Source organism: Phymastichus coffea, unplaced genomic scaffold (genome assembly GCF_024137745.1).
Source record: "Phymastichus coffea isolate CEN01 unplaced genomic scaffold, Cenicafe_Pcof_1.1 PCOF00123, whole genome shotgun sequence".
Taxonomy (NCBI): domain Eukaryota; kingdom Metazoa; phylum Arthropoda; class Insecta; order Hymenoptera; family Eulophidae; genus Phymastichus; species Phymastichus coffea.
In genome coordinates, this window is record NW_026706934.1 from 595,622 (window position 1) to 610,036 (window position 14,415).

The 14,415-nt window shown below is 36.8% G+C and overlaps 1 protein-coding gene across 2 annotated transcripts; it reads left to right on the plus strand.

Annotated features, from left to right (window-relative positions):
* The first annotated feature begins 1,233 nt into the window (after positions 1–1,233).
* Positions 1,234–14,222, plus strand: LOC131671282 (protein borderless). Of its 2 annotated transcripts, none has more exons than XM_058947578.1 (12): positions 1,234–1,759; positions 2,157–2,299; positions 5,932–6,160; positions 7,097–7,263; positions 7,392–7,536; positions 7,650–7,924; positions 12,093–12,227; positions 12,415–12,674; positions 12,748–12,923; positions 13,003–13,047; positions 13,163–13,345; positions 13,696–14,222. In XM_058947578.1, exons 1-12 carry the CDS (start codon positions 1,699–1,701, stop codon positions 13,920–13,922), a joined length of 2,046 nt encoding a protein of 681 aa, XP_058803561.1. In that variant the 5' UTR covers positions 1,234–1,698; the 3' UTR covers positions 13,923–14,222. The 2 variants fall into 2 exon arrangements, with proteins under 2 accessions (XP_058803561.1, XP_058803562.1); XM_058947579.1 differs by having other exon boundaries at positions 7,127–7,263.
* Positions 14,223–14,415: the final 193 nt, after the last annotated feature.

The window sequence follows — 14,415 nt, forward strand, 5'->3', positions numbered from 1 at the left end:
TGTACTCCCTTGGTCCATAATGTACTATAAAGTAATAGCTGCAACAATCAAAAGAAAAAATTTCTTTTCTAAAATGAAATTAGAAGACATAAAGATATATTATGAAATTAACATGTGCAGACACATGAAGTAACAATGATTGATCAAATTTTTATTGAGTATATATAAAAAATGTTCAAGTGTATGTTTAAACAACAAAGTTCTTATAGTTAAATTATATTTGAATACCTATCAGTCCTCAAATCTATCATCACAAAAGGGCTCTGTGTAGCCATGCATTCAAATAATATAAAAACTATATTTTCCTAGCTGCTCGCTAGTTTAGTGTTCTAGCTTGATATATTATAGATGTCGTTGAAAGAATTTTGTCAGGTGAACCTTGTCAGTAGAAAAATATATAGTATTGAAATAAAAAGTGGTAATTTTAATTTATATAAACTATCATTACGTAGATCCAGCGTAAATATTATATATAGGAAATATATTTAGGTTACGACTATGAGATTTATTAATGCGTTATTACCTAATTTGCTTTTTAGCTGTCCCAATTAAATTAAAGTTTTGAACTAACAGAAATGAGTGTTTTGATGAAGTAGCTTCACAAAAGATCGATTCTTTTGCCATAAAAAAAAAAAGAACACTAGCAGTTTTCGAAAACTATGGAAAATTTGTTGATGTTTTCAATATAACGATATTAATTCAGAATCACTAATAATTTTTATCCATTTTTCAGGGAATGGAAATGTAATATTTAACCAAAAGTGGTCTGATTATATAATCCGCGAGCCTCGCTCGCTCGATCGGCAATTGGTCTCTCATAACGCGCAATAAAAGTTTTTTAATGGGGCTGCACTATGCGTGTAAAGGCAGCAGCTGGTTTTAGTCGAAGAATCCGCACATTTTTGCCGAGCGCGCGCGCTCGCAGCAATTACAGGCACAATGAGAAACTCAAACGAAATTTCCCGTCTGCGACAATAATCCAATTAGAGACGAGGAGCGCACAGCTGCTCGGTGGCAAGCTCAGGACGGCCGACCTTGAGGCCGCTCGCAAGCAAGGCAAGAGCAAAAAGAAATTCGTTGACCAGAGCGAGATTTTTTTGCGAAAAGCCAAGGCAAGAGAGGGCAGTGATTCGGTGTCGATGCGAAGTCTGCGAGCGCAATCGCTCCCCACCAGAGCAGGTGCCGGCCTGCGAGCACAGACGTCCCCCGCAGAGGAGAGCCCAATTGCCGTCACAGCCGCTCGCTCGCCTCTCGCGCTGCATCACTGGCAGAGCTCTGGTTTGACACTTGACGCGCTTCCTCCTTCGCCACTGCTGCCGCACGAATCAGTGAGGTTTTCGACTTTGGCAGTGCGGCACTCGGTCGCAGCCAGAGACAGCCAGGCACGCGATGTTCTGAGCACAAGTGCACAATTCCCAAGTGAAAACCGAGAGGAAGCAAAGGCAAGTGCGATATCGAGAGGATCGGCGATGGCAGCAGCTGCGATTTGCTCTTGGCGCTCCTCGACTGCCGGTCGCAGCTTCTAGCAGTGATTTCTTTTATTGTCGGGCTTGATTCGATAATTGGGCATATCGTAGCGTTTGTTCTGCGTTTAGTGCGATATACACTGTTGGTGTGTCTGTGTCGTTGTCTCTCTGTGTCTGCCTCAGCACTGCAGCTGCAATTATATGCCGAGGGGAAGGCTGCTCACGGCGAATCATGTTTGCGAGCACCGCCAGCGAGGCCCACTCGATCGTCTTTCTTCTGCTGTTCTGCAAAGGTAGCCCACACTTCGGCCGAGCTTTTATCTAGCTAACAAGTGCACGCTCGATTCGCGACAGCTCCTTTGCCTGCATTCCGTTTTCAAACGATCTCCGAAGCGTGTTTCAACTCGGTGTGCAGCGTCGAATGAGATTATTAAATGACCACTCCATAGCTCTACCACTCGGTGCCCGCAGTCTGTCATCGGTCTTTCGATTCGGGTGGCCGCGGTTTATATCCCCGATAAGTTACACCATTGCGCAATCTAATAATAATTTGCGGCTGCAGCCGATCTGCGGATGCAAGTTTCTCGTGTCGTTTCATTAACTTATCCAACGGGCTACTTCGTTCATTGTAGTTCCAATGAAAATAACTGAGTGGGGGCAGGTTTGGAAATGATCAACCAAATTTTATAGTTGCCGGCCTTGGTCTCCTTCTGGAAGAGGAAAAAGAGCCCAGCTACCTTACCGCAGCCGTCGGCGAGTACGTCGTCTTCAATTGCGATCTAGACTTCCCTCACGAGATACCGATACCTTACATACTCCACTGGAATCGTGATGTAAGTTGTGCCACGTTTTTAATCAAAGTTACATCGATCGAGTTAAACGTATCGATTGTGCTTCATAGACACGTAATAACACCCGATGCTTTGCAGCCAATTTCTATATAATGCTATCTAACGATTTATTTCTTGACTCCGACTCTGACGCCCGTCATCGCTCGGCAGCACCCATTTTCATTTGCCACCCGATACACGCGATCCATCTACGTGTATTGTCTCTTTGTGGAAAGCCTCTAACAAAACTAAGGCACTTCTCGATATCCAATGTGCACTCCTGACATTACAGTATTTAATAAATTCAAGTATTCATAATGGCTCAAGACAATAAATTGCAACATTTTATTAGTATTGATCGCTGATTTAGACAAAAATCAGAATGAGATTCATTTTCGCCATTATTAATTAAACGGATGGAAGCATTTGTAAGTAGAAAATATTTTAAAGCAAAAACAATTGCAAATCGAGTTTTAATAAATCCTGGGCATGAAATAATAGTTAGCATTCCATCGATAGTTTGATTTGATTTTCGAAGACGATAAAAAAAAAGATCCGAAGGGAAAACATGCAACGATGGCGTCTACACTAAGAATCGGCCAAGAGTCTTGCCCCTGTGGACGATCTCCAGAACAGCTCGGAGCCACTCGCCTAGATGCTATTTCAGCACAGATAATATTCGTGCGCTTACGGCCGGTTGATGGCCATTAAGGCGCATTACGCACGCTAAGCCATGCCACAAGCCTCTCCCAGTACCACTGCTTACTTATTCTCTCTCACTCTCGCTCTTTCGCTCATTGCTAGATTGCCACGCTTAGCGCGCGTCCGCGAGTCCGAGACGAGCGCTTGCAAATCCATGCTCGCTCCCGCGCGAACCCACTTATGGCCCACGTGCGACTTTCGCGAAATTCACTCTCCAGGCTCGCTAATTTGACCAAGCTTCGCTAAAGACCGTTGGAGTAGTGCTCTTTATTGGCTTGATCTGCAGGTAGTAACTACGTTTTCATCTGTTGCATTATCGATTGCTTTTACAACTCGGAAACTACAGTTACATCTGAAAATGATTTGCTTCGGAGATTTTTCTACGTAGATACAATAGATAAAACACCGCTGTCGAGAATGTAACAATTAATTACGCGTGCAGATAAAACGAACAAAAGTAGAATATCTCAGTTTATTATTCCATGACTAGTTGCAAGAGGTTCAATTTCAAAACAAGTTTTGGTCCAATGTGTGCGAGATGTAATATTTTCGCGGCAAGCGTGACGACTGCTAAGATTTTATAGTTCACGTATTCAATTACGCATGCGATATTCGTGCGAATTAAATAGCTATATCAAATATTACGCTGATCAAAGGAACGTGATTACCGATCTTTCGTTCCTACGAATAAACCATACTCGTACCTCTAATACTTATGTTATACAACGCACAAATCTAGAATTACCAATTGAATCGAGGATCAGATTAATTAAAAATAGACTTGAGCAATGTTTACCGTTTTGATCCCTCGTCAATGCACGTAAGAAACTGATCCAAGTATCGGTAACCATCTATAAAATAAGCACGTTCAATTGGTCTCGCGATAACCGTCCTTGATCTCGGTCAGATGGGGAGCCAGCGACACAATATGTACATCAATCAAATAAAAAGGATACGGAGAGGGAAGAGCGGAAACCGAAGAGCGAGCGCGTGCAAGTCGAGTTGATTGGTGGCTGATGCGCATGCAAAGCAGGTTCTCGCTCGGAAATTGGAGTACGGGAGGCAAGGCTGCTACATTATATTAGTCGCGCCGGCTTCCCCCTCGCTTGCACGGCACAGCCGAGAAACTGCATCACTGGGTCACTGTTAACGGACATTAGGGACCATAATCGTGCGCACTTGTTTTGACGGCACACTCGTATACTCTCGCGATGCAAAATGCCCTCGACTCGCATACGAATTCATATGTTTCATTGCTGATCCCCGACCGATCATCGCGCTGCGGCCCGGCAGCAGGATGAACATCAACTTCCGACCATCAATAAGCCCAATTTCATTAGGCTGACATGAATTTAACGCTTGAGTTTCCTTTTTATCTGCCAGATCTGTGGGTGCAGCGTACCAACGGGCAAACACGCGCTTCAGTGTGTCGTTACGAATTGCTTTTTATTTGAACTAATGAGACTGTGCTGCGGACGTTGCTTGCTTGCTTTAGCTGACTCACTTTTTACCAGGCCAAACAAAGACATTAAGGCACAACGCGTGCAACTGTTAATTTCAATCATCAACCACCTGATTTATTTAACAACATACTCTTGATCAGAGCGATCGCAATTATTTGCGAGTCTTTCCGAAATCCGAAAAATACGAAGCATTACAGGGACAGGATGAGGTTCAACAGGGAAAATTTTTAAGTTTTACTTCGCTCTCGTGTATCAATTGCCTTGATGCATATATCGACGTGAAATTTTTTCCTTCCTATAAATAAATTCTACGTTCCGTCAATCACCACTTGTACTACATCTTTTTTATTGAAAAATTTAGTGTTGCCATGTCTTTCTGAACATCAGAGTAAACGGAAATCATTTTGGGAGCATTCACTTTCTTTCTTACGATCCGTGCTTTAGACCGAGCAGAGCCAGCTTTAAAAAAAATTACGTTTTCATGTTTTAAACCGAGTTTCTTGAATTTCATGAGAAAAAATAATTTTATTAAAAAAGACAGCATTCGGCCTAGAACACAGATCTTAACAAGAGAATGAATCCTCTTGAAATAATTGTTGTCCACTTTAACGTCCGGAAAAGCATAGCAAAGCTAAATTTTTCAATAAAAAAGATATAATGCAAATAACAACTTTGTGGAATGTAAAATTCAGATTTGTTAGACATATTAAAAAGAAAAAACTTTCAAATTGATATTCATTTATGAAACTGCCAGATATATTTCGTAAATTGTTCGTTTCTTTTGGCTTATTTACTCAACATCGGTATAGATTAATCAGCTTTTACCTTCGCTCCAATCACATCGCCCTTGTACGAACTCTAATAAACGTTACGTTACTATCAAAATTTGTGTTCATCAAACTATTCATTTATTAACAAGATTTCAGACAGATTTTTGACGTTTAACCAAGAACATCAAAGTTTTTAGCAAATATTTTAAGATAAAAAGTCGATATCTGAAGAAAACTTTGAATTTTCACTACAGTTACACCTCGTCTGGTCCCGTTAATTGATTTTAAAATTAACATCATAATTGACTAGCTATATTCAAGTGAAAGTATTGAAAAATTCAATGAACTTCATAAGAAAATTAGTCGCTAAACACGTCAATATGTGAATTAATAAAATGTAAAAAGAAGATGCGGAAGGAACAAAGGCAAGGAGCTTGCAACAAAGCGACTATTACAACTCAACTCGCACGGGACGTTAGAGCTTATGCATCAACGAACGCCTCTTCCACATGCGAAGAATAAAGTGCTGTAGCGTTCAATTCTCGAAGGCGGCGCTCTCTCGCGAGGAGACCTGGTCAATTGGTAGCAATCGCGCCTTGAAGTGCTCGAGCGCTTTCGCCGGATGCACGTGGCGGCGACTGCTCAATAAACGGCATAATTATGCCAACTGGACTGCACTGCGCGTCGTCTAACGTTTCAGGGCCGGACGGTGTTCTCGTGGTACGAAGGCTCGGGCTCTACGGGCGACGGCTACGCGGGCCGCATACATCTGATCGACGACGCCCAAAGCCGGGGCTACGGCCAAGGCAGCGTCAATCTTACCAACATCAGGGAGAGCGATCAGGGCTGGTACGAGTGCAAAGTCATCTTCCCCAACAGGACACCCAGCTCTCGCAACAATGGCACCTGGTTCCATCTGGCCATCGACGGTAAAACTAGCAACTCTCGTCATTCTAATCTCTTTTCTATATCTTTTTAACAGCGCTCGATTTACTGCGATGCGATCATTAACATTGTTGGCTGCAGCTACTTTACACGTTTCGTCTTTATTTAACTTTTTGTTTCTCCGATTGTTTTGATCGCAAAGATCCATTGGCTGTAACGCAAATTAAACAATTGCAAAAGACCTCGATTGCTTGATACGACGGCATATACACAAATTATTTTGTATATTAATCATTTGTATTGATAAAATCTAATCCATAAAATGCAGCTTACTATGTTAAGATAAATGATATGACCAACCAAGTACATGAACGTGTGCTTGAAGGCGAATGTTCAAACTATCAAGTTATCAGTTTAACCATTCTCTTTTTTTATATCTTTGCAAGCTGTCGTTGAAACTGCTATCAATGATTTCAAATGGTACGAGTAAAGCGAATTTCCGATCGGAATAAACCAAGGAAACAGTAAACGTAAAAAATCAATTTATACTCTTAAATGAAAAGTTGACGATAGCCATGAGTTGGAAAAGTGTATGGTTTGAACGAAATTGATAATCGCAAACACACACGTATAAAAGTCAATGTCATGGAAAATAAATGACATCAAATGATAAAATTGACAAAGTACGTTAATATGAGATAAACGGCTTTAACTGCTCGTATGGCTGAATAAGCTTCGAGCGCGCATCTCCCTTTACCGTGCTGCACGCTCAGATATGACGAACAGCCGATGCTAACTGATTTTTACGCCTAATTAATTAACGGCGATTAACCTCGCGCGGGATTCTTCGTATGTATGCGTAAAGCAGACAATTGCATCTCGAGGGAGGAAATTATACTATATTCAGTGACCTGTGTGTGTGCCAATGCGCCGCTTTACTAACCGCTAACAAGTCAGATTCGTTTAATCGTTTAACCCAGGTGTGTTGCCGCCATCGCCCAATGTTCCAGGCGAGACGCTTCTGGCTATTCCACCCATTAATAAGACAATCATGGAGAGTGACTCGGTCTCCTTTGACTGCGTCGCCAAGAACAATAAGTCGACCATCACATGGTATAGAGAAGGAGTTGAGATTATGAAACAGCAGGTATTACCATATTTATACAGTCGAGTTTCAATTTAATAATTTACTTCTTAGCCAATTGCTCGATAAAGCAAGAATAGAAAGCCTGTAGTCATTGCTGACGTGAAATTTAATAATCACTTCAACTGTAGGATCTTCGAGAAAGAGTTACTATCAGTTCAGATGGTAGCTTAAGCATCAATCCGACTTTCATGGGTGATCTTGGTGAATATAGCTGTACCGTACAAAATGAATACGGTGAAACTCAGAGTGCATCAGCCTATTTAAATGTGCAGTGTAAGCTTGAAATGTCATTCGTTAAGCTTCAGCTGAAAAACGAAAAATGAATTGTCCCGTAACTGAAAACAACAAACAACTTGAATAATTACATACAATTTTGTTTCCTTTAGATAAAGCAAAAGTTATCTATGCTCCAAACGAAGTTTATCTACCGTACGGGAAACAAGCTCTTCTGGATTGTCACTTTCGAGCTAATCCACCTTTGACTAATTTGAGATGGGAAAAAGATGGCTTTCTTTTTGATCCTTATAATGTACAAGGTGTTTTTTATCGAAGAAATGGTTCGCTGTTCTTCAACAAAGTTGATGAAAGCCATGCTGGAAGTTACACTTGTACACCATACAATGCGCTAGGCACTGAAGGACCGAGTCCTCCAATAACAGTCGTGAGTATATACTACGAGATGCTTGAAAACAAACCGTGGTAATGTTTAAAAATCGATCATATAGTTTGTTTTGCTCATTTTTATTTTATAGTGAGAATAAAAGATAAAGATCTTTTTATCGACGGTTGAAAAATGAAATTTAATTTAATTTAATAGTTTTTTTATTGGCTTAACCAATGTAACTGGATGTGACTGTTATTGATATGACTCATACAAGTATGCCTTTACAAAAGGTGCGTAATATAAATATGATGCCCTATATTTTACCGAGTGTAAACATTGTTGTATAATTTGTTATAACATTGAAGTAGGTCTAAATATTCTTATAATTTTTATATTTTGCATTCAATGGATTTTAGAAATTTTGCTATAGCGGAGATCATGCTTTTGTTATCGGATGCTAATAGGGGCACAGCGGAATACGGGCTATACTTGTATATTCATTTGATAAAATTTTCTTTAATAAGAAATTGTCTCGTTTTAATCATTAAATAGCATTCCTAGAAAATATGTTCGATCGTGTCGTTTGCATTGTTGAATTAACATATCTCGGTGGTAGTGATGTTTTTGCGCAGAGAGCTATTATTTAAAAATAAATGGTTGCTTCTTAGTCTGTTTATGGATGCAATTAAATTGAAAAACCATGGCTTCTTGCTGCTAAGTAATATTTTTGAAAGTAAAAATCGTCTTTTGATGAGTTCAGATTAACAATAAAACTATCTTTTTTCTCCAGTTTTCTTTATCTAAGACAGGGAACCGTCTTCAGCCATAGAGTCTAAATTTTCGTTGCCCTTAATTCTTACATGTTTCTTATCCGTATGAAGTTAATTATTATGTTTCACTGATGAGCTTGAATAAGTTTACATTTGAATTTTATTACAAGATTGGATATTTATGAGTAAGAGTTTATGGCTATGAGTGCACTTTGTGAATCGAAACAGATTTATCGTACACGTCACTGTTTCTATCAATGATTTTTTCAACGACAAATAGTATCGCTGTATATTGGGCGAGGAAAATAAAAGCTGAATCTAAGATTTTATAAACGAAGCAAAATTTATTCAAATTGCTCCACGAAACAAAACTTACGCACAAGCTGCTATTTTCTACGATTTTCAAGCCATCTGCAAATATTTAAATGGTATTTTTATTATTGTTGTATAACTTGTGAAATAGTTTATTTGGATTTGCATCATTGGATATTGTTTTGCCTTCTTCAAGTGAGTCATTTGGTATGTAAATCACTGAAATTATGTAAATATCTAATGTTTTTATTTGAATTAATAATTGAATCATTTCAAAATCATAAGTTTGATTTACCTCCGGGTATTAAAGGAAGCTTGAAATTGTTAGATTATAAAAAATTGTCGGTTAGATGAAAAATTTTTTCAAGATTATCTATTGTGCGATTTTGATTGAATGCTAAACATTTTTAAATGTATTTAAAGTAGGTAACTTTGAATCTGTTTTGTAAATATGAAATCTTAGATTCAGCTGTGGTTATATTAATGAGGGTACTCTTTCTATATCCCCTGGCAATTTTAATTTCTGCGGTGTGGAGTTGTTGTGACTTTTCAATATTATTGGTATCTGATAGGGATTTAATAAATTCATCATTTTTCCTAGGAACGCGATGTCATCGGACGATTCAATTGTGTAGTTATTGATTTTCAATAACATATTGTTATCTGGATATCTGAACGTTTAGCTGAATTAATAAAAATTATTAAAACATATTTTTCTTGAGCGAATCCAAGACCTTTGATTTTTAAATGTGATTTTACTTTTGCTACTTCTTTTTCTAATGGTTTGACTTGTTCTTTTTTGCTACTTTTGTTTTTGTTGTCAATCGCAATATCATCTGCTAACACAAAAATTGGTACAAATTCGCAGACTACTTTGTTTCTGTTTCGAGTGTATATATAGCATAGAGTATGGAGCTCTAAAAGTGCTACCTTGAGGAAAGCTTTTATTGGCGGTTTTTTCTATTTATGTAAGTGTGCAGAAAGTTACTTTCTTGTGAATATAAGGATGAACGTAATAATTTTTTTAGTTATATTTAGAATAGTTAAATTTAGAATTGAATAGATCATCGATTAATATGTCAGGAACAACATCATTATATGCTTGTTTAATATTTAGAAATAGCGCAGAAACTGTGTTTGGTAAAAATTTTTTTATATATATCAGACATTAAAATATTTAATGTCTGATATATTGGTATATTGTCTGAGATATTGGTATCAGGATGTCCTCTTCTGATGACCATTGTAGTTTTAGTTTTCCAGCTTTTCCATAATTTTTAATAAGCATGATCATAGGAATATTGGTCTGACTTTATTTGATTTGTCTTTGGATATGAAGATTACTGGATATTTGTTCCAATCTTTGAAAAAAATTTGGCTTTGGAATATGTCGTTGTAAAGATCTATTTTATAGAATTCTTTAATAAAATTCATGTAAAACTGCGATTATTTTGTAAGTGATTTTATCTAACCCAGGGATGGATTTTATATTAATATTATTCATGACGAATCTATGGCACTAACTGCTACATGATCTTTTACTTGGTTTGTTGGCATTTAAAGTGACTTCTGATGTTTTGTTTGCGATAAAATTATATGGTGATTTTTAAATTCATTCATTTATGAAATTTTTGAATAAATTTTGTCTGGTAATTATATCTGAGTTAGTAGAGCTAGTGCTGTTGAAAATTTTGTTGTTGTTTTCGAAATTGTTGCAGAATGTTTCTCAGTTTAGTTCTTTGAGATTATATCTATAGTTGACTCTTTAAGATAAATTACTTTCAGCAAAGAGATTAGATTAGTAGAAGGTTAGATCGATATAAAAATTTGACAATTCCGCGTACGGTATAGTGAAGTGAGTATGGCTTTTATCATTTAATATGATAATATTTTCGCAATCCATGTCCTCAGTTATGATGTCGCCATTGGTACAGTGATTAAAGCTACTTCATAATGGGTGGAGCGCGTTAATGTCGCCGCTTATGATAAAGTGGTTTGAATCATGATTGATAATTGAATCGATAAAACTATTTCATTCGCTTGTTGTTAAGTTATTTATTGCGTTATTAATTAGTTGGGACTTCATAATATGCCGTAACCAGTAAGTTAGTTGAATTGGTTTTGGTAATGATCGATCCAGTTTTTACTCTTCTAACGTATTATATTATTTGGGTGATGACGCAATAAATGGCGATGTCTGGTAGTAATTTATCTCCTTCGAAACTAACCAATATCAATGTAATAGGAATCCACTTATCCTTATCATCTGCTGGGTTTTTGTTCTGACTATTGAGCCTTATGACGTCGCACACTTTGTTTTCATGTTCAATAATTGATTTGAGTTCGTTGATGTCAAAATTAACGGACATCTCTTTCAATATTTCTTTGCACATCTTTTTGAATTTGAGTATGCATGAATGTTGTAAGACCTGGTTTGGTGAATCTATCATCTGTCAAAGATTGATTTCTTCATTTCTATCTCTAAAAATTATTACTCCTCTTAACTTTTTATATCTTTTCGCTTCAATGATTGATTTATAGTTTCTGGCTATTATTTAGCCAATTTTAAATATGCTATGGTTCGTCTGGTTTTTTTTTCGGTTGGTAATTCACTTGATCATCTTTGCTTTTGTCTGTTTGCATTAGTATCGTATCGTTCTTTTGAGGTGTTGTGCGAGCGCTGTCTGTTATCCATACGTGGTACGGGCTTTTGAATGCAATTCGAATACCCTGAAATGACTTTGTTTGCGCAAATAGAGTTTGATATTGGTATTTGACTTTGTAGAATTACATTCATGTTCTCATCAACAACCCTTTTAAGGGCATTTCAATTTAGTGATGGATCTTCGTAGTCATTTTGACGTGTTCTATTCACTGCTTGGTTCTTTTCCCATTCCATGTCATCTTCGTAAAACTATACGTTTGAGTCAGACGGACGAACTTTGTCATTAACGATCATTTTGTTGAAATGTCTATTCGGTGAGACACAAAAAGTTTTTCTTTTTTTTCATACAAGAAAACTTTAGAGGCGAACCTCCAAGAGGTTTGCAAATTGTCCTGGTTGGGCAAAAATATTTTGCAAAATAACAATCAGGTAATTATTTATGATATTATTCGTATATTATTTGTTCTTGATATTCTAGGTAGTTCAACGACCACCGGTGTTCACCGTTACTCCACAACATCTTTATATGCGAAAACTCGGCGATACTTTGGAAATTCCTTGTGATGCCAGAGACGGTGATCAAAATCATAGACCTACAATCGTTTGGTACAAGGTGAATTTAATTAAATATTAGTCTACGATTCTCATGTCCTCAATATTTCGTTTAATCAGACTAAATTTTGTAAACTGAACGTACAGTAATTGTTATCATTCTTCAATATTATCAACTTTTTTACGGAAAAATATAAGTGCAATAATTGGAAAACACGAATAATTGATTAAAAACCAGATATTTTTAGGATGGAACGCCCATACCATCGGAAAGGATATTAATGAGAGGCGGGAATTTAACAATTGAGAGAATTCAAGAGCAGGATAGAGGGATGTACCAGTGTGCGGCTAGTAACGAAGCAGCAACGGTGGTAGCAGATGCAGAGTTGATGGTATTGAATGTACCCCCAAGAGCACCTTACAACTTGAGTGCCAACAGTACGAAAAATGCCGTAACACTCACTTGGGTACCAGGATATGTTCGACCGAAAATGGAATACTCAATTTGGTTAAAATTTTACATTTTTCTAACTGTAGCTTATGAAGAAGTTACATATTTCATCTTTGTATTCATCCAATAGGTATCGGCCTACCGACACTTCTGAATGGAGAACAATGAAAATAGTATCCAGAAAAATTACGGAAGCTACTGTTGCAAACTTGAATCCTGGTAAAGAATACGAATTTATGGTACTTAGCCAAGATAAACACGGCGACGGAATGTTCAGCAAAACTGTGCGAGTATTTACACAACCAAGTAAGTCGAGTTTAGACGTTTCCACAAGATAAAAAAATATAAGAAAACGCTCTGCTTATCTAAAAATGAACGTTTTTAGATTCCAATAATATGAACATTGCATCAGAATTCAGAAGTTCAAAAGGTATTGATATAGTAACAAATGAACTTTTTATTACAGTTTCGAAGTTGTATAATTACTATCTATCGAATATTAACTTACTAAAGTTATAAGTGATAAGTTCAATTTATCATTATAGAAAATGATGACGTGGAACCACCTCATAATGTTCGAGTTCAGCCAACAGTAGAAGGTTATTTAGTTACTTGGGATCCCCCAGCGAATGGTAAAGATCAAATCAAATTCTACACAGTTAGGTGGTTTAGAGGATCTTCAGAACACCTGTACGGCAGAGCCGAAACTACAGATACTTATTATCTTGGTATGTAAATAATGAAATTTAAATACCTCTTAATTGAACATTAATTGTTGTTACACCCTTTCAGTAATATTGTGTTGTTTATGGTAGATTGATTGTTTTATAGTTAATAATTTCAACGTGATTGTTTTTAATATAGTTCCAACTTTTTATCAAGACTATGAAAATAATTAAAATATATTTCTTGTTACGTATCATTTGTGCTTATACACATTTACTATTATTTGAAACGATAACATTTTCACTAACATTCAGATTTTTGTATGACAAACTTTTAAAAATTTCCAGCGCAATCACTAATAATCAATCTAATCTATAAGAATAATATTTTAATTCGACTTAATGATTTACAGTGAAAACACTGGAAGAAGAAAACTACTACACTTTTGAAGTTATAGCTACATCTGTATCGGACGACATAGCAGTTAGCGAGCGTTATACTTTAGAAGTACCAGCATACCGAAGGAATCGTGCCATTTCTATGGGCATCATTGCTGGCATCGGCTTCTTAGCCGCGGCAATGGGAGCTATTTGGTGGGCAAAAAGGCGCTTCTGTCAAAATCCGCCGGAAGAAAAATAATTAAGCATCAATTTATCTACTATAATTCATTAAGATTGAACGTGGCAAATATAATTTGTTTATTCACCAGTAAGTTCAATTTGATATTTTCAATATAAGCGAGTTTCTAAGAGACAGTCTTAATTTATATCTTTTATTTCTGTATTAATACTTTGTATACATATAGATCTTTGTATGTGACAAGTGAGTCAATGCGTTGTAAAAACGTAAATAATAGAAGGTTAATAACATTAATTCATTTATTATATGATTTGTTAGTGCATATATGAAATTGCAATAAACTACAATTTTTTATAATTACATATTGTCATCATTGTAATAAGTTACTAAATAACTGGAAATATAAATTCAGGAAATTAAATAACATACAGACTTAGCAACAACTATATATATGGGACGATCCATGTCAACCGGATCACTGCTGTGTCCAAAATTTGATGTGACCAAAAAAATCGTGCAACGACGCATTTTAAAGCTTAGGATATCTACTTTC